Source organism: Chrysemys picta, chromosome 6 (genome assembly GCF_011386835.1).
Source record: "Chrysemys picta bellii isolate R12L10 chromosome 6, ASM1138683v2, whole genome shotgun sequence".
Classification (NCBI taxonomy): Eukaryota; Metazoa; Chordata; order Testudines; family Emydidae; genus Chrysemys; species Chrysemys picta.
Window position 1 is genome coordinate 117,287,768 of NC_088796.1, and position 27,782 is coordinate 117,315,549.

Sequence of the window (27,782 nt, forward strand, 5' to 3'; positions counted from 1 at the left end):
AGAGCTGACAAGATCACAGTTTGAAGTATGAACTTTTATTTCTGTAATGTCCAATTTCCATTTTTTTCCTGTGGCTTCCTCTAATAATAAGCAACAATCAATTATTTGTATTGCAGGCCAACAAGCCCCTGCAATGGTATGGGACCCTAATGTGCTAGGATTTGCACAAAAAACTAACAAAAGGACAGTCCCTACCCCAAAGAGCTTACTTTTCTTCTTAGGTGTAACCTCAAGAGTAATTTAATAAACAATCTCAGTTGCTGTCACTTGTGTGAAAGATCAATGACTCCCTTCCCCCTCCCCACAATTTCTAGGTTAAAAATTCTTGGATAAATTTAGCAATTTGATCAGGGGTGGTTTCTGAACAGTCTTTTGGGTTTCCCTCTCTACCCCATCTGGGAAATCTGTGATGTTTATACTGTTGTCCCTTCTTTGAACTGTTTTCTGAATTAAATTTGTCCTGCTTAGTTCCATCTTTGTTCTGACACTTTCTATAAACATGTTTCTGCTAAAAGCATCCTTGTCCTCTAAAGTGGCTATTCTCTTTTCCATCTCAGTAACCCTGTCCCTCAAATTTGAAGGGTCAGTTTTGCTTGTTTCATCTCCTGACATCCTCTGCAGTTCTTGCAGTATTCTGATAACATTTTTTTCTGCTGAGATCACTAATAGTGTCTAGATTTCTGCAGTCTTCTGCTCCTTTGATGCAGTTTTCCAGTTTTCCCTTTTTAAGAATCCCAGCCAAGTGGGTAGATAGGATAGGATCATGGCCAAGTTGTCATTCAGAGAGAGTTTTGTTTTTCTTTGTTTTAGTATTTTCTACATTAGGTGCTTTCAGCTCTGACGACTAATAACCATGAAATCATAACAGCCATTCAATATATATATTGTATATAATACTGGGCCACATTCCCAACAACTGTATTTGGGTACAGCTCCATGCATAATGCATTGGCTTCAAGTCAGTTGGACTGCTTACATGCTAAAAGGTAACCATGGGCTTGTTTTTTATGTCTCTCTATTGGTTTTAATGATGAAGTAGAAGTTCAGTGTAAGAATACTATGGGATACAAACAAGTAACAAATACGTGCTTCGCAAAAGTGTGAGCAAAGGGATTGGGCTCTTGTTTACAGTGCCAGAGGGTCAAATCCTGTGAAATTCCTGGTAGCAGAAGTGAAAATTAACTTACCTTGGTACATGGTGGATTCTCCATCATTCAAAGTCTATGAATGAAGACTGATGTAGTCCTAAAAGTTATGCTCTAGCTCAGCCAGAAGTTACCAACTAGCTGTAAGAACTACTCAGTGAGATTCCATGGCCTATGTTATGCAGGTCAGACTAGATGTTCATAATGGTCCATTCTGGATTTACAATCTTTGAAAAACAAAGTCCTGAATCACTGCATGAGTTTACCACTGCAACGCCTCCTTAGAGATCTCATGAACCTCTCACTTGTACATCCATGTTTCCTTTAGATAAGAGAAAAGTTCTTCCCATGTCAAGTGAAATTCTTCTGTTTCATCAACTTTATTCAGAAGCTATACACATGAAGCAATGGCTGTGATATCAATACATTAGTCTTTTAAAAAGGGGACACAAAACCTTTCCAACCTCCTAAGGATTCAATCTCTTTGCACAGCCAATGACAAATTGAAGTCTATTTTTAAAAAGATTTTGTAGTTCCATGTACTGAAGAAAAATCATGTAGCAAATATAGCCCTGGCTCAGCTGGTAGTTTATGAGTCAGTCCATGATAATTCTATAATATTTGACCCAGAATTTGCAACATTAAGACCTTGCCAAACAATATGCACTGAATTCTTACCCTCATTCCCACTCTATCAGCACACATCAATCTCAAGTGAGCACAGAAAATTATTCCTATGGTTTAAAATTGTTGGAATTTTATTTTAGAGTTTGATAGATCAGAAGCACTCTTAAAAAAAAAAAGACTCAGTTGTCCTGACTCTTCATTTCACTGGTGGTGCCCCAATCTTATGTACCTGTGGATGCTCTCATTATCTATACAAATATCTAATCTTCTGCTAAATTCTTGGCTTCAGCAGCACCTTGTGGCAATGAGTTCCATGGGTTAAGGGTGCATTGTATACAAAAAGCATTTCCTTTTCTCGGTTTTAAATGTGTTGCTCTTTAATTTAATTGAATATCCCCTTATTTTTGTATTTTGAGAAAGGGCAAATAGGAATGCATGATATACCTTCTCTGTTCCATTTATTACTTTGAAATAAGTGTTGATGTAAGTTGTGGAAAACTTTATATCATTTACAGAAAACCCCCTCTCCCACACCTGCCCCGCCGTAATTTTAAGCTTCTTCCTCTGTTAATTTTGGATACCCCTAGTTTGGATCTTTTTCACACATCAACAAAATCTAGGGTCACACTTTTGGGTGCTGGATTTGTTGAGAGCTATGGCTGCTTGACCTACTCTCATTGAAGTGTACAGCAACGATCCCAGTTAGTTGTATGGGAGCAGGATTGGGCCCTGATCAAGTCAGGTATAATAATGAACTACTTTGATGGGTGCAAACCATGTGGGAGAATTTTGTAATTAATGTATGTTTCACACAAGCCTATAATCTCAGTTTTGTCTACACTATATCATAGAAGATTAGGGTTGAAAGAGACCTCAGACAGTCATCTAGTCCAGCCCCCTGCTCAAAGCAGGACCAACACCAACTAAATCATCCCAGCCAGGGCTTTGTCAAGCCGGGCCTTAAAAACCTCTAAGGATGGAGATTCCACCACCTCCCTGGGTAACTCATTCCAGTGCTTCACCACCCTCCTAGTGAAATAGTGTTTCCTAATATCCAACCTAGATTTCCCCCATGGCAACTTGAGACCATTGCTCCTTGCTCTGTCATCTGCCACCACTGAGAACAGCCGAACTCCATCTTCTTTGGAACCCCCCTTCAGGTAGTGGAAGGCTGCTATCAAATCCCCTCCCTTACTCTTCTCGTCTGCAGACTAAATAAGCTCAGTTCCCTCAGCCTCTCCTTGTAAGTCATGTGCCCCAGCCCCCCAATCATTTTCGTTGCCGTCCGCTGGATTCTCTCCAATTTGTCCACATCCTTTCTGTAGTGGGGGGGCCCAAAACTGGATGCAGTACTCCAGGTGTGGCCTCACCAGTGCCAAATAGAGGGGAATAATCACTTCCCTTGATCTGCTGGCAATGCTCTTACTAATGCAGCCCAATATGCCGTTAGCCTTCTTGGCAACAAGGGCACACTGCTGACTCATATCCAGGTAGTGTCTAAATTTTGCTTCTTCATGCACATCTCCAAGAGCCTCCCTTTCAGCTCTACCCACACTGCATAAGTCCTAATCATCTTACACTTTGAATACCTTGATATCCTCCTGCCTGACCTCGATACCTGAAAATCTGCCCCCGTCAATTGCATTCCAAATGCTGCTGCCACTATCATCTTCCACCCTGGCTATGTTAACCCCTCTTCAAGTCTTTCCACTGACTCCGCCTCTTCTAATGCACCACACACAAACTTCTTGTCCTAGCCTTGAAAGACTTCCACAGTTTAGGCCTGTCCTATCAATCCTATTAGCTTAGCACTGCCAACCTTTGCTCTGCCAGTGATACCACCCCAATCCCGCATTTGTCCACATTTCTCACAAGCACTTTCACGCTTTCTCCCATGCTGCCCCTTACACACCAGACAAACTCCTAGTCACTTCTTACCAAGCTACTACTTCCTTTATGGCTCTCCTTAAACCTTACCTGTGTCACAGTACATAGAGAAGACTGCCATTTGATAACGGCTGGGCAGGTGGTGAGTTGTGATTCCTACTACAGCCTGGCTAAGGACAACAGCCATAAGCTTGTCCGGGCCAAAACAGCCTTTTATCTTGTTTTATCCTGTCCTGTCCTCCCCATCCCCACCTGCTTGTTTGTCTCATCCACCTAGGGTTGCCAGGTGTCTGGTTTTCAACTGGAACACCCGGTCGAAAAGGGACTCTCACCAGCCCGGTGAAAATGAGTGAGTGAGGGTGGGGGAGAGCGAGCGACAAATAATCATAATGCTGGGTGGGCTTTTCAAAAGCCTTCAGCCTTGACCCAGTGTCTGCTCCGATTGAAATCCATGGCAAGATTTGCACTGACTGTCATGGGATCAGCGTTCAGTCAGTGCTGTGTGCTTTTGCAAAATCACAGCAGGCGTTTGCAGGGAAGGAGGTTTGCCCAGCCACGAGGGTGAAGGGAAGGAGGTACACCCAGCCATTGTGGCACCAGCCTGGAAGCTGAGATGGTGCATCTATGCAGCAAAGTCAGGCTGGCCTCACAGTGATCCCCACATTGTATGGGGGGTGGAGGGGTCACTATCAAACAATATTAATGCCAATCTAGTTCTAGCGGCGCAAGAAGGCACAACTGTTGCCAAAGCCAGTGCATTAAAGGCCATGGAGGTCCAGGGCTGTTGTTCTCAAGTAAAGACTGCACGGTTGGATCCCACCAGCCCCATGAATTCCTCACGGGGCTCCCTGGACAGAAGTGGATCAGCATCGAGGGAGGGGAGATCCCACAGCCAGGCTGTATCAGGAGCTCATTGGCATCACTGCCCATTGCACTGGCAGCTCCCCCGGCCCCACGTGGCAGTTCTGCAGAGATCTGAGCCGCCCGCCAAAGCAGGCAGGAGCCAGCCCCCCACAGGCAAGCAGGACGCACCCAGGGAAAGCGACTAAGGGTGCCCCTGGGACTAGACCCTCCATTGTCTGTCCTAGAGGGGAGAGCTGGCAGACCTGAAGAGCTCTGTGGGGCTGGAAAGCTTCTCTCCCTCTCTCACCATCCAATTGGTCTGAGGGAAGATACCACCACACCCCCCTTGTCTCTCTCATACCTCTTGGCACAGGCCTGAAGCAAATGCCCCTCCCCTGTTTTCTTTATGGGGGGTTCATGCTGCAGAGGAGAGCAAATGCCCCTCCCCCATTTTCTTTGGGGGGGTTCATGCTACAGAGGGGAGCAAATGCCCCCCCGTTTTCTTTGTGAGGGGGTTCATGCTACAAAGGGGAGAAAATGCCCCTCCCCTCTTTTCTTTACGGGGGTTCATGCTGCAGAGGAGAGCAAATGCCCCTCCCCATTTTCTTTGGGGGGGTTCATGCTACAGAGGGGAGAAAATGTCCCTCCCCCGTTTTCTTTGTTGGAGGGGTTCATGCTACACAGGAGAGCAAATGCCCCTCCCCCATTTTCTTTGGGGGGGTTCATGCTATAGAGGGGAGCAAATCCCCCCCCCGTTTTCTTTGTGAGGGGGTTTATGCTACAAAGGGGAGAAAATGCCCCTCCCCTCTTTTCTTTATGGGGGTTCATGCTGCAGAGGAGAGCAAATGCCCCTCCCCATTTTCTTTGGGGGGGTTCATGCTACAGAAGGCAGCAAATGCCCCTTCCCCGTTTCTTTGTGGGGGGATTCATGCTACACAGGAGCCTGAGGAAGGAATTGGTGGTGGTGGGGGGGTACTACAGCGGCGTTGCAGCAAATACCTTCCCCCCGCAGGCAGCCAGCGCTGAGCGCAGCACCAGTGCTCTGCTCTGCCATGGCCCGGGGCACTCGGCGGAGGTGACCCCTGCACGAGCTGCCCGGGGCAGGCACGCGCCTTGTCACTGACACCTGTTCTAGGGTTCGGGGCTGCACCCCGCGCCCCTGCCTTGCAGCGGAGCTTGTCTCGCGGCGGTGGGGGGATGGGGTGGGGGCAGCGCCCCGGGCCGCCCCGCTGGCTTGGCAGGCGGGAAACGGGAGGGTTGCTATTCGTGGCGTCACACCGGCTGCATTTCGGGTCGCTGAGCTGGGGCTCCCACCCCAGCAGTGCCACGAGGCAGCGCTTCCCAGGGAGCGAGGTGTGCGGGGCGGGCTGTCCTTCGTCTCCCACTCCCTCCCTCCCTCCGGCGCGTCTGCCTGAGCCCGCGGGCTTTCCTCCGGCTGCGGGCGGTCAGCACCTCGCCTCTGGGTGGGGGCGAGGGGGACACGTGGGGTGCAGCTGAGCGACCCCTTGGCTCCTGCCGTCGCTCTCTGCTCATCGGTTTGAAAACTAACCAGCTTGTTAGTTAGGGGGGGAGGGAAGGTCTCGGATCTGAGCGGCACTTAAAGAAACAGGGGGTGGGAGGGGGGAATCCTATTCAAGCATAACTCCCAGAGTCTAGTGGGAATTTGCAGGGACACACACACACCCCTCTAGTGGGAATTTGCAGGGTGTCTCTCTCTCACACACACACACGTGGGAATTTGCAGGAACAGCCCCCGTGAGAATTTGCAGGGACCCCCCCCCCCCCGTGAGAATTTGCAGGGACCCCCCCCCCGTGGGAATTTGCAGGGACACGCGCGCGAGCTCAGGGCGCCCAGGGCGCCGCGCGGCTAGCAAGCTGCGAAGGTCACATGTCCAGCCGCTGCCCCGCTGTGGGTGCGTTGGCTCGGAAAGGGCGGCGATCACTCTCTCTAGCAACGGGATCGTGGCACCAGCAGACACCCCCTTCTCCCCCTTTTGGAAAAGCAAAGCTCTGGGAGGCATTCGCAGTGTTTTCCTGGCCGATGAGCACCTGCTCACTTCGGCACAACTCAGCTGAGTTATGAACTCCCCTGAGGGGCTAGTAAGCCCCCTCCCATACCCATGTGATGGAAGCTCCTGGGGCACTTCTATTCCCTGACCCATTTCTCCCAGTCCTTAGCCCGTTCCTGGGCTTTTCTTTCATCGGCTGTAACACTAGAAGCTTGGAGTCTCTGACTCTTTCCAGGATCTAAGTCCATCCCCCTCTGTCTCTGACATGCACGCACATATGCCCTATAACTCACTGCTTCCGTGTTTTATGCACTACAATTGCTCTTAATGCATCTCCTCTTGGCTGATCTGGCCTAGGATCCAAAACAGAGTCTCAGAGGCCCTGGGGGCTGTCCGTGTAAGATTACAAGGAGCTCTTTTAGCCTGGTGCAGCATCCTCCGGGGAAGCCTGCTCTGGCTGGCAGAAGCGCTGGGATATTTTTAGGGGGACTGCATGGGATTTCCCCATTGACCCATTTCTCCCTGGAAGACGGTGGCGAGAGAAACAGGATCTGCTTTTGGTTTTTTTATGGAAACTTTTTAATTGTGTGTTTATTGCAGCAAATCCCTCCAGAGGAAAGCTCTCAAAGGCAGGCTTATAAGCCTCCTCAGCTTTGCACTGCCTTTGAAGGAGAGCGGTCGGATGATCTGCATGGTGTGAGGAGCCATGAGACCAGACGACATTAACCCTAGGACGGGACTAGTGGTGGCTTTGGTCAGCGTCTTCCTTGTTTTTGGCTTCATGTTTACCGTTTCTGGGATGAAAGGGGAGACCCTGGGAGACATCCCCCTCCTGGCAATAGGACCTGCTATTTGCTTGCCGGGCATAGCTGCCATTGCACTAACGAGGAAAACAGATGGCTGCACCAAATGGCCTGACAACAAGCGTCCCTGCAGCAAAAAGGCGAAAGACAAGGAAGTGGTGGAGCTGCTGAGAACGCCCTCGGATCTGGAATCGGGCAAAGGCAGCTGCGATGAGCTAGCCAAGAAGGCATACCTGCAGGACAGGAAAGTGCTGAAGGGAGAGGACTCTGTGTCCATCTGCACCACCACCACAACCACCACCACCATGGGAGAATGCAAGAGTCTGATCAAAAGGGTGGACCAGGAGGAGATGCTGAGATACCTGGAGACCTGCTACCCGGAGATGCCAGGGAACGTGCTCGTGGGAGAGGGTCCCACTTACAGTGCCTTGGAGAAGAAGAGTTCTCCTCCCTGGGACAGTGCTGCCTGCCCTGACACAGAGGACAACATTTTTGTGGCTCCAAAAGACAGTATAATTGTTTGTTCCTACAAGGAGAATAGCCCTTACGACAGATATTGTTGTTACATAAACCCTACTGGAGTCAGCTCGGACCATGAGACTATAGTTTGAATGATGCACATTTTATATATCTCTATGTATTTTTACAGACTCTACATCTTTCAGCTCTTAATAGGGGAAAGTAGCTGATTGCACTGCATGGAACACTCCTCATACTATTACAAATTTAACCTGGTATGTGACTGATGCTCAAACCTTTTGTGCCTGAAATACTTTCTGTAAGTAAATAAGCATGTTTAAGGCTCAGAACTCCTTCTTCTTTGTGAAAATCAATTTTAATTATTTAAAAAAATGTCAGTGCTGAATATTTTGTCCAGACACCCCCGCTCCCAAGACCTGAGCTCCTAGACAAGTTGGCAAGGTGAAGGCATTGACTGTCAGCTAAAATCAAGGCAAGAGTCAAAAGTCTGGAGCTCGCTATGTAAAATAACATGCAATAAGGATGAGTGGATCTTAGGAATAGTGTCGCTTCCTTTATTTCTGAAGGAATTGATAGAAGTCAATGTGCAGTTGAATTAGTTGGCTGCCTGATGTTAAGCTGTTAGAAAAGCTTTTCAGTTCAATCAGTCTTAGACTCAGGCAGGCAAAATCAGGGAGCCAATGTCTGACTTCAGTTTTCTGCTCTTATTAGATTTTACATGACCTTGTTTTAGGAAATCAAAGAGCAACATTGTAGGCTATTACCCTGCCAGCCTCCTGAGTCAAGGAAGGGGACTAGGATAGAGAGAATTTTTGAAGGCAAATCTATCAGCAATCATATTAAAGGTACAAGTGTTAGGCTATTTTGCTTCATTCTTATTTGTTAATGAATCCACCAAAGTCTTTCAAATATGTTTGGCACTTACCGCTGTACTTTATAGCAAGAGATTGATAAAATCATTGCAGAGACTTAGCAGTAGGGGGTCACTGGATTTGGAAGATATATATATTGGAGATTTAGGGCCTGATCCAACTCCCACTGAAGTCAACAGACTCCTATTGGCTGTAACAGAAGCTGGATCAGGCTCTTAGAGAAGTGTCATCTTCACATACCTCTTCAAAAACTCCAGATGTTTATCCATGGATCTTGAATAATGATATTTTATTCAATATTATGAAAGCCATTTTTAAGGTGGGGGAGACTAGAGAAATATGGTTGGCACGATTTTTCCACAACCATGCTGTATGTTTTGTTAACGAGTTCACTGATCACAGATGCATAATACTGGAACCATGACCTGAGTGATACGAAAGCATAGTGGTTAACCCTTCAGATCCTGCAAACTGCATACACATATATAATACAAATTACATAAACGTACTACAGATTACACATAATCTAACATATATATTACCATATGAGATAGTATAGATACAATATAATATATATGTAATCTATACAGCCAATCTAAGGGTTAAACTATTAGAAAAAATGTTTGCTAAAGCATAAAATAATGTTAGCATTTCACAGACAAAGCCTTGATTTCCATAACACAATGCTCAACACAGCTCTGAAAAGTCTCTCCGTGTTGGAAGTCTTAATAACAGTTCTTGCTTTAGTTATTTTTAATAAACCATAATTTGTACCAGACAGACTTATTGAACTACCAGTGTAAAAAGAAGCCACCCCTGGCTAACAGGAGCCTGGGAATATTCTGCAGAAACTGCTCTGGAATTTTCCACTGAGAGATTGAAAGCTGGACAACTCCTCATTATGTCTGTGCAATTATTTGGAAAATAAAAGGAAACCTCAGGCATCCTGAGGGTCCATCCATTTGGAAACTGCTCTCAAATTGTTACAGACAGTCAGCTCAAAGGAGATTGCCAAAGGGAGGTTTGGGAAGATTTCCCAGCGTGGGCTTTCTCTGCTTCTCTCTGGTGCACTAAACGTAACATTGTTTATTTTATTTACGCATTTATGTACTGATTTTTCACGCAGTGCCCATTGCTGTGGCATCAGGGTGCTATTCAGACAAATAAAACAAATGCAGGTTAGTCTCAGTCAGGGACAGCCAGTTAATATTAACACACCACAGGTCTTGCTGCTGGGGGATGTAGTTCAGGGACTCGTATTTGCAAAACTTGAGCTTTTGTCAGACTAAATGAGTCCCACAGAGAGAGACCCCCCAATTGAAAATGTTCAGCTTCCAGCCCTGGACAGAGACACCCCAGGGATTGTCTCCAAGAATAGCTCAAGAGATCGTAATCACCATAACAGAATATAGGGCCGGATCCTGCAAGGTGCTGAGCAGCTCCGGGATGGTGCTGAAAGCCAGATCCTGCTCCCATTTAAGTCAATAGCTAAAATCCAACGGACTCCCATGGTGCAGAATAAGGCCTTCTGCATGCCTTCAGCCCCCATAAGTGGGAGTTGAGGCTTAGCACCACTTGAGATCAGGCCCATCGGCAGAAAGGCAACCTCTCCGATTACATTGTAGTCTCTACAGTTCAGGACTCAGTTAACAACCCCTTGCATTGTGTTTGGTAGCAAATAAGTAGCCCATGCAGAGCACAGATTAGGACAGTTCTGCAAATAGGTATGAGGAAGAGGTTGAACGATTTTTTCGCTTAGTTTTAAATGCTGTCTGCCAAACCACACATTTGAAATGTAGTAGAAAGGTCTTTCATAAGGTTAGGCAATAAATTCTAGTGGTAAATGGCATGACAAAGATATAATATGCAATCAAGCAACTGTGAGTCATGCACTCTATTCCATTCTTACTGTTAGACCTTAGGGTTTTGCTTTTTTTATTAATGAAAGCAGATTTTTATGGCAGTGAAAGTTACGCATAATTTAAAAAAAATGAATGTTACAAATAGTGAAGATTATGGGTGGAATCCTGGCTCCAATGAAGTCAATGGGTCCAGGATTTTACATGCTAAGTTTAAAGAGTATTTATAGGTAATTTAACATCAGCACAAATAGGAATTTGAAACCAGAGGAATATGGACAAACCTTTTCTGAAATCTCTCTACTTGAGAATCTTTCCTTTTCCCATGTTCAGTATTACCCTTAATTAACGGAACAGAGTGAAATCTGGGATGAATCTGGCCATTTAAAAAAAAAGTGTCTCTAGGGTCTAATCCAAAACCCATTGGATTGACTGTGACCCTTTCCACTGACTTTGGTGAGCTTTGGTTCAAGCCCTTAGTGTCCATGAAAAGTGCCAAATTGATAATCCTGGAGATTAAAGCCCTCTGTTTACACGCAAGACAAGCAGAGCATAGGCAGCAGCAAGACTGTCAATGCGCCTCCCTCCCTGGTCTACACTGTCTCTCTTAAACCAGAGAGATGTTCTTGCCTCTCTTGCTGGTGAGTGTATTTTAAACCTGGACATTTATCTCTCAAGCAGTCATATTATGGTTACATCCTGTATGATCAGCCTTGATTTTGGTGGACGGAGGAGCAATTCCATTGATTTTAATGGCGCTGTTCCTGCTCATCTCAGAGCTGAATTTGTCTCATGGTCATTACAAATCTGGGTGTGATTCAAACTCGTGACTTGGAGGTGAGTCTCTTTATGTCATTGCCAGCTCAATAAAACACCCACACCCCCTGGGTTAAAATTTCACTTCATCCTTGATTTTTTAAGTGTCAAAGCAGTGAACATAACTGCAATGTTCTTCATCTCTTAGAGCTTAAGCCTGCATCTACTGATGTCAACAGCAAAACTTTCATTGATTCAGTGATGCAAGATCAGGATATTAAATTGTCTTTGTAGAGATCAGGTGATAAAGCACTTAAGACAAATTTCTAAGATTTATACAATATAATTTTTATGGTAGCATTTATTGTAACTTCTGCACTGATGGGTATTATTTTTTTTCTGAAGTAATGTAAAAGTGATGCACAGCTCAACTGTGTTCATTATATAGTTTGAAGTGTTGCATTATTTTATTTCATTTTGTTTGTTTGTAGCATTTTTATCCACACAGATTACATTACAAAACACCAGGCAGTTTCTTTAACAGAAAACCAGGAAACCTTTTCAGCAGCCATAATCCTCTATTACTTTTCTAGTCTATGCTCAAGTGTAATTGTATCTTCACCTCATCGTTGTCTAGAGAGCAAACAAAGGAAACAAAAACACAATGTGTGGCCTGATCCTAACAAGTGCTGAGTGCCCTCCACTCCTAGTTGACGTCAGTGGTGACAGTGCTGAGTCGTGCTCAGGATTGGGTCCATACAACTGATCTGAGTTTTATAGAAATATTGTTGTCCCAATGGCACTTTTCCCTTTCCCCTGGTGATTTTTGTGTTTGTTTGTTAATGTAATTTCTTCTCCTTCCCTCATCCCATGCCTTTGTTTTGAGCAGTCTAATTTGGCTTATTACATTAAGGGCCAGTTTCTGACACTCATGTTGAACGGCACCTTAGTTAGTGAACAGTCCCACTGATTTCTAGCTGACTACTCATAGAATAAGGGACTACTCAATGTCAGGGTGGCAGAATCTGTCCCAACATCATAAGCCTAGTTGAGACGGTGATATAAAATCATCACACTGGTTGAGACTGTCACTTCTTGGAGCATGGGCTATGTATTTTCCATGTGTGTGAAGCATCGTTCACAGCAATGCTCCTATGGACATTTTAATCACTAATAATAACTAGCAATCAAAATAAATAGATAAATGATGATCAGTAATTAAGTCACTTTCGGTCTCATTTTCAAAATGGTCATAACCACGCCTCATCAGGGGCTGGATTTTATGAGGTACTGAGTACCATTTGTTAGAGTTGAGCACCTTCAGTAATCCCTGAAGTCGCCTCCACACCTTGTTAATAAGCTTCAGCCACATCGTGTTGATAGAAACCATTGGTCTGAAATGATCCAGCTTTGTCCTCCCAGCTGTAAAGGTTTCTGCAAGTTGCTAACATCAGTGCTATTTAAAGAAGTGTTTTCTATCCAATGTAATAGGACTTTTTTTTTAGAAAGTATTGTGTCAACTCCCTGTGTGGGGCTTTCGCCGCATGCCTCATATTTTTAATCTGATTCTAATTTGCAGACACTGTACATGGGGACAGGTATATGTTGTGTGGATGTTTGTTACTTGTCTTTCCCATGAGATTATGAGACCAGAGGCTCTTGCATTCTGCATCCATTTTCAACGAGTGCAAAAATCCAGTCCAGGGTTTATTTATGATATTCAGAGGCGATGTTTTTTCTAGTGATGCCTGAGGTTACCCTGAGTCTGTCAGCCCCATAGAATGCAGAGGAGACAGAACTACATTTCCTTTACCAGCCAAGTGGATTCTAGCTCCCTTTGTTTTTAAAAGCATGGAAGGTAACACACTAAGGAGCAAGATCTGAAGCTTATGGGTATTGACCTGATTCTGCTGTCAGATGCACTCACAGACCTTTATGCAAGATTTGGGGAAGTTTAAATCCACATCCAGAATTCATCTCAACACTCCTGGTGCTTTAAAATCCCACCTGTCATTTAGGAAAGGAGAATCTCCTTGTAGGAATTCAAATGTTATTCAACAGCATACGCCTTGTCAGGCAGAATATCTCCTGCAGGACATGTGGAATTTAAAGGCTGCAGGACTGTACTGTACCAGTGATGAAATACTGGCCTCATTAAAGCCAATGGCAAAATTCCTGTTTTCTTCAATGGGGCCAAGATTTCACTCAAGATTTTCTAAAGTGCTTAGCGCCCAGCAATTCCCCTGAAAGCCAATCCCCACACTGTTCCATTGAAAACACTGGGAGCTGCTGAAGGTTTTGGCCACTTGCTCTAGGGGCCTGAATGGGAACTGAACTCTTTGAAAACCTGGCCTTTAATGTACTGTCCAGGTCGGCCAAAACCTGGAGCAAGTATAAATAAGGGGCAACATCCATCCACTAAGTGAGAGAAAGGGATACGTGGCTTCATCATTTTTTCTATTTTCATTGTGTCGGTTTCATCGTGTTCCACTCCAGTCAGTGGATTTTTGTGTATATGTTCCTTCTCTTTGCCAGATTCAGCAGCATCTGTATGCTTTTCTGGGCCGGGGCAAGGCCTTTCTTCTCGCCCTTAGGTGGAATTGGCTGGGGCAGGCCCCATTTTTCATCTAGTCCCAGGGTGACAGAAAGGGTTAATCCATCACAGATTGAATGTAAAATATGCATCTGATCCGCAGAGAGTGTGCCTCTTCCTTACTCCCATTTAAGTAAACTGAAATTGGGGGTTCTCAGCACCTCTCAGTCTCTAAGCCAACAACTGGTGCATCATAAAGCACCTGATGCAATAACACACAAGAAACAAAATTCTTTTTAAAATTCAGGGATGAAGGTATTTTGTTTTTCAGAACTCATAAATATGGCAAATGTCATCCTATGCTTTAATTCAGTGTCAAAATGTAATCTGTAAAAAAAAAAAAAAAAAAAACCTTGATAGCTCAGTGCTTTGAGCATTGGCCTGCTAAACCCAGCGTTGTGAGTTCAGTCCTTGAGGGTTCCATTTAGGGAATTGGGGTGGGAAAAAAAAAATCTGTCTGGGGATTTATCCTGCTTTGAGCAGGGGGTTGGACTAGATGACCTCCTGAGGTCCCTTCCAACCGTGGTATTCTATGATATGTGTATGGAGCAGCCCGCACTGATAGTCCTTCTACTAGAGCTTTGTGGCTTTACAAAGGACTTTGCTGCTCAGGCCTTTCAAGCCAACAGCTTCTACAAACACCAAACTCACAGAGCTGTTTTGAATGTGAAAAGGATTGATTTATAACTCTGAGGAGGAAAAGTGCTTTTGAATATTTGTTTTAAATCTAGGGATCAAAGCTCATGCCAGGGGTGTCAGTATGGGCCAGTTGCTCAGGGAGAAGAAAGGGAAAATACAGGAGGTAAGCGTACTTGGCTAGGACCAGGAAATTATTGGGGAGGGAGAGAGTGAGTGACCTGCGTGGCACCACAGGTCTGACCTTCTGGCTATCCATGTATAGAAAGCCCACTGACTCCTGCCTCAGGAGTTATCCACACAGAAATGGGGCTCCGTCCTGCATGACTGAAGCCAGTGGAGTATTACCATGGAATTGTATGAGAGCAGGATCAGACTTGTGCTGCATAGTCAGGTTCAGTCTGGCTCTGTAAAGTTTCCCAGAATGGTTGGAAGGCTCTTGACATTGGGTCCCTTCCTTTGGAGCGACTGCTTCATCCTCCTTATTTGGAGAGCTGCAGATCTGTTAGGGAGGCACTCTAGGCTAGGTCAACCTCCATATCCCAGAAGCTAAACTTTGCTTTTATAGTACCTATAGAAAATATCAACATGACATTTAAATGTTATGTAGTTGCTACCACGTCTTCAGTAGAAGCTAGGTGCTCTGTTTGAAGAAAGAAAGAAAGTTTTCCCAATGTTAAGTTTGACTGAATAAACTCTGGGAACTTCTAAACCTGGAAAATTGACTTACCAATAAAATTACAACATTGGTGATTATTTTATAATTTGACTGTTCCATCTACTCTTCAGCATTCACACAGGTTAGTTAAATATTACATCATTTTGTAATTCTTTTTCTGCTTTGTATCATGCTATTTATTTCCAATGCCTGTGTGCATCATTACCTGTACATAGCCTGTATTGAGATGAAATTGTAATAAATAGTCATCAGAATATATAATATATATATAAAATCAACACGTCATAAAAACAGAGTGGTATTCTTGTTGTCCGCATGTGCTGTTTTCCTATGACTGCAAACACGGAGGGCCCAATCCTGTGATGGGCTGAGAGCCCCCAGTAACAATGGAGCACCTTCACCTCCCACTTGGGAGAGAGTGTTGAGGGTGCCCAGCACCTCACAAGGGGTACTCCACACCTCTCAGGATCAGGCCCTATCACTGGAAATGCTCAGTATCCATCTACTTTCAAATTTAAACATGCAATAGATATTTTAAGAAAGAGGAGGAAAATATCACCGACCTATATAAGTGTAACATCTATTGTGTCCCCTTTCTACACAAAAACTTCAGCACAAGCTGATTGGTCACAGATCTGTGTCATAGGAGAGCACTTAGCTCTTCAGAGATTTACAGAGTCTCATATCAGGGCACTTGGTTGGTAATTTGACTTCTGACTGGTCACCCTGGACCGAGGGCCTTCGAGAGAAATTTGGGGCCCTGGTACATCACGTTCACTAGGGCCCCACCCCTCCCATTTCACCTCAGTTACAGATGTTTTGAGGACCTCCCTGAGATTGGGGCCTGGTACAATTGTCCTCCCCTTGTCCCCCTCTCATCAGCCCTGCTTGCACCACTACAGCCAGTGGGACATTAGCCATTGACTTCAGTGGGAGCCGGATCAAGCCCTATGGCTATACTTTCTGGTGGTGTGATGTTATGTGGGTTATCTGTTTGGTGGAAGATATAATAGAATTACCCTGAGTTTTTCTTGCAGTAACTACTCATGTGTACAGCTCCATTTAACTCAATGAACATAGAGCTAGGTTTGTGTGGTTGCAATGAAAAAGTGACTTTTGAAGCAATACAAAACCTTTTCTTTTTGTTTAATGTTTGTGTGTGGAAAATTTTCATTGTTACAACCAATCCTAAATAGAACTACTTCATGTGTTTGTGAATCTACCCAAATTTATAAGCGTTTGCAGGATTGGGGCCCTATGAGTTTGCAATATGATTTTCAGCAACTTTGTAAAATGCTGAATGTAACATTTTCAACCAGATCGTCCCTAAGCATGATAGATCCCATAAGGCATCATGCGGCTACCTAATTCATTTTTAATTGGCTTGAGGGCTCAGCAGCTCCATTAATTGCTCAGCATCCTGCAGGACTGGGTCCTATGTAACTTCCAATACAAATGTGGCGCTCATATAACATTGAATGTCTCGGCAGGGTCATGGGCAGCCAGGCCTAGTAGTCGGAGGCAGAGTCCGCAGTCATGAGACAGGAGTCAAGAGTCAGGATATCAGAAGATCAAAAGCAAGAGACAAACTGGAGATCAGAACCACGTGTCGGGAACCGGAGACAGGACAGCTCAGGATATCAGGGGGTCAGAGGCAGGCGACAAACTGGAGGTCAGGAACCACAAGTCAAGCCGGGTCTGGGTGCCAGGAAATCGAGTAGCAAGAGCAGGAAGTGTGGGGGTGAGGCGAACCCAGTTGTTCAGACAGTTGCCTGTTCCTGCTGCTGCTGGCTCCAGGACTCCACCAATTGGGCCTCAGGGGCAGAGCCTTACACTGGGGTGAGGCTTCATGGGTCCCAGGTAAGTCATTGTTAGCAGGCTACCAGGGGAGGGTTGGAGTGCGGTTGTTTCCATGAACTCTGTGAATGTGGGTTTGAGACCTATCAGTCATGATAATAAAACAGACCTTTTTGGGGGTGAGGGGAGATAGGTGGCAATGCAGTTTTGGGCAGATCCATTAAACATTATTATCAAAGTATGTCTGTAAATCCCGAGTACCTGCCAAATCATCTGAGAACACTGCAACTTGTATTTCACATTGTACTGTTCATCCATTTCCTAGTAGACAAATACCCACATCACAAGAACCGTTTGCATAAATGACACTAATCAAGATGCCATCAGCACAACTGACACTAATCAAAGCCTTTCTAGAAGTCTTACCAGACATTCAATGAGCTATGGAAAACGATCACTGCAGAGGTGGTCCATCCAAGATAGGGGCGAGAGCTATTGACAAAGCAACAGAGGGATGCTTACAATGGTGTTGTCCATGATCATCTTCTTCTGCAAGTAAACAGCCCAATCCAAAGCCCTCTGAAGTCACCAGGAGTCTTCCCATTAACTTCATTAGCCTTTGGACCAAACCCAAAGATATGTCCTCAATGGCCACAGCTGTCAGTCCAACAATTTTCCTAAGCACTGTCACACAAACATTGTACAAACTCAAATGATCATACAACTGACTTGTATTTAGAATAACCTGGACTCAGAAAATGTTCATTATAATGTCCTTTAATCCTAGCAGTCTACATTAGTATAACATAGATGAGTAGCAATTGCAACTTTTCTGCAAATGAATATGCAATAGATAGAGTGAATGGTAACAAATTCACATTTCCTAAAAGGCCTGTGATCAGTCCCTTTCTATCATTTCTAATTTTTAACATGTTAATTCAGTGAAAGTGTAATGCCAAATATAGAATGCATGATGCAATGGCGTAGATCGAAGTGTTTCAGGAACATACACGGTATTCAGATCAATGGGGCTTTGGCGGAACAGCAGAGGAACTCAATGTGTTAAAGGATGTTACAATGCTGTGGTTGACTTGGAGTTTGAGTTTATTGGTGGTTATGTTATAAAATTTGGAACGTCTGCAAATTTAACATTTAACGTTTAGATAAATGGAAAAATACTTTAAAAAAGAATTAAGTCAGACTGTCTATTGTAATCTCACTCAATAAAGTCAGTTGCTATTACTACTGCGTGTGCTTTCCAATTAAATAAGAAATTTCAGTATCAGCACTACCTTTTAATTTTAATCTCAGTGATCACACAGGACATATTTAATATCAAAATATGCTAATTACATGGGGCATGAGCCAGTTAATTACCCAGTTAATTTAAATTGATTTACACTGGTTTAAGTACACTTACTTTTAGGGTTTTGCACTGGTGTATCCAGAGTGATTTGGAATAAATTTAGTTAAGCTGGTGAAACTTTTTAAGGTAGAGTAGCCCTGACTGAGAGAAAATCTGCTGCCATTTAAAATAAATCTGTAGTCTGGAAAAAAGAAACCGCAGAGTCCCAAACGCATACAGCACGCATTGTACAGCGTACTTCGCGTTCAGAGAAAATAACCTCTGACAGAGCTTGAATGAGAAGCCGCTAGCGCAAACCCATCTCCATCAGCAAACATGGAGATTTATAGAGAGTTTTCTCTTAGGGCTTGTCTACACTTACAGCGCTGCCGTGACGCAGTTGTGCCGCTGTAAGGCTTAGTGAAGACACAACCTACGACAATGGGAAAGCTTCTCCCATTGGCTTAGGTACTCCACCTCCCCGAGAGGTGGTATCTATGTCTGATGGGAGAAGCCCTCCTGTCAACATAGCACTGTCTACACCGGGGGTTAGGTCGGTATAACTATGTCACTCGGGGTGTGGATTTTGACCCAAGCGTGTCAGACCAAGTCACTCCAATGGCTAATGACAGAAGCCAGACACCCTGAGTTCTTTTAGTCCAATGCTTTATCCACTAGGCCAGATTGTTCCCTCCTACTGTACCTGGCCTTCAATTCTAGCAAAATCCACATTTCAATCCCTCCTTTCAAAACATTAAACAAATTAATCCCATGAGGCTTATCACAACCCTGGCACTAAATAGCACAGCCTCCCCTTTCTCCTTCTCACCACGAGAGGAGTTAATATTCTGGCATCTCCAGCCTGCTGCTTGTGCCAAGTCTAATAATGGGGGCTGTTTGCAGGGCTTTCCCCCCCAAAACCAAGCGACAGCTGAACAGATCTGATCCCGGTCTCTGGATAGCTGGTGACACAGAAGAATCCATTTAATTCCTTAATTATCCACACATTTGTCGTCACCAGTGATTTGTTTTACTTCTTTATTTTTGTTCCCGTCAGACTAAGGGAGAGAGCTTTGATTAATGACTGTCCATACATCCGGAGAGGCTGAGGGGGAGCAGCATCTATTTTCTTGCTTTGCCTCTAGGTGTGGCATGGCAATGGAAGCTTTCAAATATCTCAGGCCCTCCTGGATCACAGGAGAAGTTTGCCAGGTAGATCTAAAAGACTGAAAACAAGGAGAAACTGGAACAACTAGACATCTACCCATGCCCTTTAAGCTGGGCTGGAGAGAGGATCACTGGGCAAGACTCCTGGAATCAAACTGAAAGTAGTTCCATCAGGGTCTTGAGAGGTTGTGGTAGTGATGGGTGCTCTCTTCTGGATGGCAATATTCTGCTTTCCTTCTAGCCAGTATGTCACCATGTCTCCTTTCCCCTATGGAGGAAAATAAATCAAGGTGTAATAATAATACCACCTAGTTCTTATATAGTGCTTTTCATTAGTAGATCTCAATGTGCTTTATAAAGGTGGTCAGTATCATTACTCCATTGTACAGAAAGGGAAACTGAGGCCTGGAGAGACAAAATGACTTGCCAAGATCCCCCAGTGGGCCTGTGGCAGAGCTGGAAATAGAACTCAGATCCCCTGAGTGCTCTAGCCATTACTACTGCGTCTATTAATGATGGAAAAAACACTTCATCTCTGAGAAAGTTTCACTAATTTTAATTATGGGTCTGTCAACACTACAAATGCAAATATAAATGAATCAGGGGATGCCATTATCACAGTCTTTTCTTCTCATCCACTTACAAGACAATGAAAATCTGTAGTGTGGGTTGGATCTGATTGTGTTTTTACCATATCCCATTACTGAGGTCAAAGCCTTAGCTAAAGTCTTGAGGCCAGGCCAGACCTTTAGCCTAGTTGTGAGACATGGTTGCAACATGGTTAGGTCCTACTTGCAGTACAAACCGTAATTATGTTGTCATTGGGTCAGTGGGAAATTGTGTGGTAACTGGGTCCAGGATTCAGTTGTCCATGTGGTGTAGATAGGCCTGGGCCTGTTTCAGAGCGAGGCCATGGAAATGAATTGTTTTCGCAAAGCAAAACTGTGGGACACTTAGACATTTATCGGCATGCTTTGCATGGCAGGATAATTAGCCAGACAGATATGGACCCAAAATGGAAAAAAATGGGTTCTAGATTTCACACCTTTCAAAGTCCAGGGCCAAGGGTTTTCTATCAGCCCCTTACAGAGCGAGAGAAGCTGCCTACAGTGTTCAGTTTTGGATCTGGCTTCAGATTCCTCCCAAAGGTTGTGATTATTCAAGGTCCATTTTCACCACAAAGAGAAAATCCCACGGAGAATGAAATTACTTCCCAAAATGGGGGCCGTTAGGATTGACAGGTTCCAAACACAAAGTTTGTGTTCGTTTATTGTTTATCGCTATTTTCAAGTCTCGTGTTTGATTTGAAGCAGGCAGGCAGGGCGGCTTGGCAAGCCGTGAATCTGAGTGTGGAGCCCATGTTTGGGCCCTCGCTCCCAGAGTTGGCTGGGCCTGGGAGCAGCTTATGTCACCCTTGAGCAAACTCCGCTGAGTGATCCTTCCACGGAACTCCATCCAGGCCTCTTCAGCTGGAGGCACCGCTCAGATTCAGAAAAAGCCCTTCTCTGAGCGAGGAGGGTATGAAGGATTAAAACAACGGCATTCCAGAAGACTGTTCACACTTCCCCCCTCTGAAAAGCTGAGCACAAATGCTGTATATTTACCTTGACTTGCAAATTCCCACGACACACTAATATGTACTCTCCAATCTGCTCCAACAGTTGGTACGTATTTGAACTGCATTGTATTTTAAGAGCTGGAAGGGGGGGAAATTGCCATATTATTGTAACCATTTATCCACTGAAGACTTAGCCAGCAATGAATAGCGACTAAACTTCCATCTGCCCCCCCAGGCTGCGTCATTATTATTGAATGACACCTAGCTCTTTTCATTTCTTGGCTGGCACTACCATGTTATTTGAAATGCTCACAGATGAACTGAAAGGTCCTTGGTCTCTTTGTAAGTCATCTCAGGACACATACGTGACTGTCAACAAACACTTCACATCACATCCTGTATCCGATATTATTTTTCAGCTCTTTATAGCTGCCTGGCTGGAGTTGCTTGACAAGTGACCCTTTCATCTCACAGGGAAGAAATCCATATGGAGTTTTAGCCAGTGGCCACTGAACAGCCATAGCCTTTTCTGTGTACTCACTTTTGAACAAAGACTAAAGCTAAGAGAAATTTCCACCCACCCACTGCTTCCAAGCCTATAAATAAATAAAAAGAGGGGGAGGTGCCATCTCCTGTAACTGTATAAATACTTCTACTGAATTATTCTGGCAACATGATCTTTTCTTTAACCAAGGAAGCATGTATACTCATGCAAAAGGCTTATTGTGTCATCCATTGCAGGAGACAGGGAACCAGGACTCCTGGGTTCTATTCCCACTTCTGCAACAAATTCTCTGTGTGACATGGGACCAGACACTTAATTTACCTATTTGTAAAAATGGCGATGATTCGTGAGCTGGGGGTGGGAGGATTTTTCCACCGAAATGATTTTTTGACAGAAAAAAACAGTTTCCCTAAAATCAAAATTTTCCACAGCAGTTTGGTTCAGAAATCTCAGAACATTTCATTTAGACTGAAAAATGCTGAAATAAAATGTTTCCATAATTTCCAATTGAAAACTTTCCTGAACTATTTGCCCCACAAAAAGTTTTGATATTTTGATATTTCATCCCGATTTGGGACAGAAACAAATGTTATGTCCACACAGGATGGAAATTGTGGATTTCACGGAAGTTAATACTTCTAAGCTATCACTGTGAGGTCCGCTGGGTTAGTTACCTACAGTGTGTAAAGCTATTTGAAATCCTCAGATGACTATCCTGAAAGAAGCATGGAAAGAGGAGAGGATTAAGGTCATAAAATGATAAGCTTTTTCTTAGCACACTGTGTTAGAGGTGCTGATAAGACATACAGAAGAAAAGGTGAGAGAGAGGTAGAGATACATGACTGAAGAGAAGATGAAATGTGACGGATAGAGGAAAAGATTTGGGAGTCATCAGCATAAAAGTGGTAGCTGAGCCTATGGTATCAAATGAGTTCACTCCAGGAGAGTGCAAAGGAAGAAGAGGAAGGGAGCAGACTGGGAGATCGACAGAAGGCTAATGAGGTTGCACACATAACTGAGAGCATGAGTTGAAGACAATGGGGGGTGAACAGATGTCACTGAGGGCATAATTTGTTCTGCAGAATCTTCATACTAGTGATGATGAGTGAGAAGGAAAGAACCCAGCTTGACTCTCAGATCCATGGGTCGAGTTTGCAAGGCTAGGAGTTAGGATCGGGAGGAAACACACTTTCAATTTGTAAACTGGGCAAATTTGATATGGAATCAGTAAGGCACAATGGACATATTAAATCCCATCATGACAATTTTGAGAGTCACTTTTTGGAGTGGAACAGCCCTTTAAAATATATTGAAAAATTGACCTGTTTTAATACATTTGAAAAACATTGTAACCCCATCCAACAAAACTATGTAACCTTCTTTCTCTCATGGATTAGAGGAACAAATATGTCTTAAAAAAAAAAAGCCCGGCTTTGGCTCATTCAGCTTTTTCTGGCCCCTGGAGCTCAGATCAAATCAGATTTCAGCTCGGCTAAAGATAAAGCTTGCTAACCAAACTCGGGACTTTGCCAGTCCCTGGGAGGAACTGAAGAAGAAGAACTCTGTCCGCAGATTTTCTCATGGAGATTTCTTCCTGATCATTCTGCTGGACAACAAGGTTTGCTTCCCCATGCAACAGACTCCCCCCACCTCCACTGACTGAGGGTGCAGTTCCAATGGAGCCAGGTTGTCAAACTTTCTGTAGTCACTAGCAGTCCCCATTTAAAGGGAAGCTACACTGAGGAGGGTGGACCATTGAACATATTATTGTTCTGCGATGAGCTCCGCTGAGAGCAGGGAAGGAGGATGAACAATGAACATTCCCTGCTAATCCTATGCATCTCCAGGGCCTGATTGCAGCCTGCCCCATCTCCTGCAAGGAGCTCTGGACCCTTTGAGACCCCTCTCTTGGGCCTGGAGGAAGAGGGGAGGCTGTCACAAGGCAGTGGAGCCCCCTTTTTCACAAGAGGGGAAAGCCATGCATGTAGGTTCCCCTCTGTCTGTGGATCTTGGCTGCACAGTTGAGCCCTCAAGTCAAAAGCCTCCTGAGGTTGGGAGTTGCACCCTCTTAAGCCAGGGCTGGACTCAGAACTCAGCCCTTTGTTTCTCCACAACTCATTAAAATGTGCTAAGCATTGCCCCAGCATTTGGCTTTTCTTTACCCTCGCTGGTGGACTCCATCCTGGAAGCTGTGTTGACAGTGTCTCCAAACAAGCAGTACCGGGGCATTTTGGTTCCAACGACTCCAGCTACAACTGGCCCTATTGAAGGAAAGAAAGCCAAATATTCTGGGAGATGTTTTTAACTCACACTCAGAATGGACCTTAGGCTCATGTAACCTCAGTGGTTGCACAGGGCCCAGTGCCACACACAGCTCTGGTCCAGTGTCCCCAGTTCCCCATTTGTGGTCCAGTCTGGTTGCATTGCACCATAACAAGGTATAAATGCTGATACTGTCCTAATCATCCCCTGCATTTGACAAGTTGTGCTTCACCTCCACTACTGACTTCCAGGTCCATGTAGGTGAGTCACTAGAAGCCCAAGAGCCTCATGAGCAGGGGAGGGCTGGGATGGAGGGATCACAGTCAGGCAGGAGTTGCTATGGGTACACAGAAGGGTCTGGGGAGGAGGGCCTGGTCATAGATGAGCAGAGAGCTAGATGGGTCTGTGATGGGGTGTCTGCCCTACACTGGCATGTAAGGGGTTAAAAGAGGCCTAAGGAGGCTGTGTGAGGAAGTGGCCAATAGGAGGGAGGCTGTGAGAAGCAGCCAATCCGGGCCCAGCAGGCCTATATAAGAAGGGCCGCAGAGCAGAGCAGGGTGAGTAACTGTCTGGAGCTCAAGGAGGGAAGAGTGTGTTCCTAGCTAGAGGAAGGAGTGCTAGTACCGTGGACAGAGGAGTGCCTGAAGGCTCTGAGGTGAGGGCAGAGCAGGTGCTGGGGGCCCGGGAAGGGGCCCAGGAAAGCATAGCAGTCATAAGGGAGTTGAGGAGATGCAGCACGTGGTTGCCATTGACAGGGTCCCTGGGCTGGGACCCGGAGTAGTGGGTGGGCCTGGGACCCCCCATTCGCCACTGGGGAAGTGGCTGGACTACTGACAGAGATACTTCCCCCCTGGACAGGGGAAAGATGGATATGGTGACATGGCCAGAGGGCCAAGTCATGAAGAGGGCGCTGTGGTACTTGGATTGCGGCGGATCTGCAGGCTGAGACAACGATGGGAGAGACACCATCAGGAGAGTGCATACTGGCTGGTGGAGCTAATCCCTGTAAAGAGGCACCACCGTGGTAAGTGGACCCCTGACAGGGTCTCCATGGGAGCTGTTCACACTAGGCCCCACAAAAAATACCTTAGGCTGGCCCTGCACGCACTAAGCATCTGGAAAAGCAAGAGCAGGAACCAAGCTCATATATTGCTGACAATAGCAGAGGAGCTTTCTATTCCTAGGTATTCCTCTACTGAATCTTAGCTTTGGTTCTGTGATGTCAGCCCATTCTGCTTTAAATTGAGAAGGGTTTGCTCTGTTGTTGCGATAACGAGGGGTAATAGTCTTGTTGGGGCCGCATTCCAAAGTGCTGAGCATCACAGCATGTGTGCTGGTCTAATCCAGACTCCGTATTGCCAACCAGGCATGCAGATGAGTGGGAAAATCAGATGGTGACCCAGATCAGGAAGCAGAGAAAGCATAAGTGTGGGCGCTGAGTCAAGGATGTGAGAAAAAACTCTTTTGGGATCACGAACAAACTAACTGGGACTAGCAATGGCAACAAAATTACCATCCCTGGCCTGTATTAGCATCAGCTTTCTCTCTCCTTCTGTGAGGCACAAGTGGGCTCTGCTCCTCCCAGTCTGGCTGGTGGGGCGCTCTTTGCAAAAGCATCCACGTCAGAGGGATGGTGAGGGCCATTTAAAACTCAACAGTTACCACTCAGCAGTAACTGCCTTGTCACAGGATCTTGGATTCTAAGGATAAGGTGATCTACCTGGGGCTCAGGCCATGGCTGAAAATTCCCCTCTATCTTTACATAGACGAGACGCTATTACAAACATTTGCCAGATGGCAGCCTAGCCACGTACCTGAGTGGATTCCTGCTCGTATCTTTAGCTGGGTGTTGGGTTTGTGCGGAATCCTAAATGTCTTGCACACGGCCACCAGGTCTAGCGCCATACTTGCTATTTCACTGGCATGACGAATACCGTTCTCTTTGGGTACCCCCGACACTACCATGTCTCAAAACAAAAATACAGCCTCATCAGCCTTCAACACGAGTCATTTTAAACAGGCATTTGCTAGAAGGATGCTGGCCTTAGCTAAAAAATCCTATTTCCCTTTCACACACTGGGTTAGCTCTAAGTTTAGGGCAAAAACTCCAGAAACAAATCCAGGAGAGAAAACACAGTATAATATTTTGAGTGATTAATTTCTAGAGCTGTGCAAAACTTTGGACTTCCCTCTTACCCCTCCCGACATTCAAGGACTCTGGAGAAGGGGCACAGGGCCTCACAGAGGGTATCAGCTCTTCTAGCTTTGGGTGGGGGCCACCAGGAAATGGCAAGAAACCCCAAATCCCTCAGGAGTCCTCTCCCATTCCTTCTAAAACTGGCTCCTACACTGAGCAGCAAGGGCAGAGATAGTCACTAGCTCTGTGGCTAAGGAATCCATTTGAGTAACCAAATGCTAGCTAAGATGTTCGGGATCCCTAATGTGTGCAACAGCTGCTGCAGCAAGAGGTGTTTCATCACTACCATTAACATTTAAGGGTTCAGAGTCCATTGCCCGCAAGATCCTGGAAGATTTGGTGCAAGAGTAGTCTTTAAGTGGCAGCCACCCCTTGCAAACCTACAATATGGGGGAAAGAATGAGTGGTGTCTTTTCTAAAGAACCCAGAGAGAGAGCCTCCAGCTCCATACAGAGTAGGAAGGAGGATAAGGCTACCACACCCTGCTTGAGAAGACAGCAATGATAACATTTGGGAGAAGGAGTCTTGGGCAGAAGGTGTGGGGTGGGAATGGGTTGTTGGCATTGGTTCATATGAGAGTCACACATTTCTGTAAAGCACAAGCCATCAAGTGAACCAGCCACGATTGATCTGTTGTCAGCATCTAAGAGTGGACCCTGCAAGTCACAAAAATCAAACACAGAAGGATTTGTTCATCTCCACCCACTTCTCTCCTTTCATCAGGTTTAATGGAATACTATGGACATGTAGGGGGGAAAATGAACCTTCATCGTTAGGGTGGTGTTAGAACTCTCCCCTCTCAAAATGTAATTATTCTGGTCCTTAATGTGGCAATGAGCTATTCAGATCCCCTGGACTGGTTATTCTTATGCTTTGAGCCCTTCTTCTCCTAAGCCTCTTATGAAATCCCCACTTGCCCACAGCACAGGGAACTTACAGGCATCTCCTATCGTCTCCACCTTGTAGACATCATAGTTGTCTATGATTTCGTCAAAGGTAGTGTAGAGTTTGTTTAAGAAGTCCACCACTTGGTAAGGTGTGCTGGTGCTGGATAGCTGAGTGAAGCCAACAATGTCACTGGTAAGGCACAACAAGAGAACATACACTGTCCAGTGAGGTGTTTGGCTAAACACCATCCAGTCAGGTGTTCTGGTTAAACATGAGCACATCTTCCCATGCAGTACTATTTTCTCAGCTGAAGGTATTGACCCCCCCACCCCCAACATCCAGCCCTGAATTTGTGTTTTCATTCTGTTTTGAAGTCTCTCTTTCTGGCTGGGGATATTCCTCTTTAAAACATTTGCTTAGGCAAGAAAAGATTCCAACAGTACCAAAGACCGGACAGAACTAAGTCAGCTTCACTTTCCAACGGAGTAGACAATTTTTCACCTACAACCAGACTTTGTGGATAAAAGGTCCTTGGTTTTAGCCTATGCACACAAGAAAAAGTGGACATAATATCCTACCTCTGTCATGGACTGAGCCGCTGGCTCTTTAAATTATTGGACAGCGACTCACCACTGTACCTTTTACCATGCTGTTCAATGCCGAAAGCCAAATAAAGTCTGTGAAAACATGTTTGAGGTATGTATTGTTTTTCCTCCCATAGGGACCGATCCTGATGTCTTTACTTAGTCCAAACTTGGGCAATAAATATTTCTTTTAACTGCTAGAGGTGATGGATTACCAAGTGCTAGACTTGCAGCCATGTGATAGTCTCACTTTCCACTTCATTCATTTTAACATAAAAAATGGCAATTTT

The 27,782-nt window shown here is 45.1% G+C and overlaps 2 protein-coding genes across 2 annotated transcripts in view; one reads left to right on the plus strand and one right to left on the minus strand.

The window, feature by feature from the left end:
* The first annotated feature begins 5,928 nt into the window (after positions 1-5,928).
* TMEM215 (transmembrane protein 215) lies at positions 5,929-15,666 on the plus strand. The gene has a single exon (XM_005294768.3). It carries the CDS (start codon positions 7,218-7,220, stop codon positions 7,923-7,925), a length of 708 nt encoding a protein of 235 aa, XP_005294825.1. The 5' UTR covers positions 5,929-7,217; the 3' UTR covers positions 7,926-15,666.
* An 8,013-nt stretch (positions 15,667-23,679) lies between these two features.
* Positions 23,680-27,782, minus strand: part of LOC101939273 (atrial natriuretic peptide receptor 1-like) — a 29,217-nt gene continuing 25,114 nt past the window's right edge. Inside the window, exons 16-18 of the mRNA XM_065550577.1 lie at positions 26,958-27,097; positions 25,638-25,790; positions 23,680-23,822 (exon numbers count right to left, since the gene is read on the minus strand). Coding sequence (XP_065406649.1) covers positions 23,680-23,822; positions 25,638-25,790; positions 26,958-27,097 — 436 coding nt within the window. The remainder of the gene's footprint in view (positions 23,823-25,637; positions 25,791-26,957; positions 27,098-27,782) is intronic.

Bases quoted from the DNA above. Each gene is read 5' to 3' on its own strand.
- TMEM215 (XM_005294768.3), top strand. From the start codon at position 7,218: ATGAGACCAGACGACATTAACCCTAGGACGGGACTAGTGGTGGCTTTG.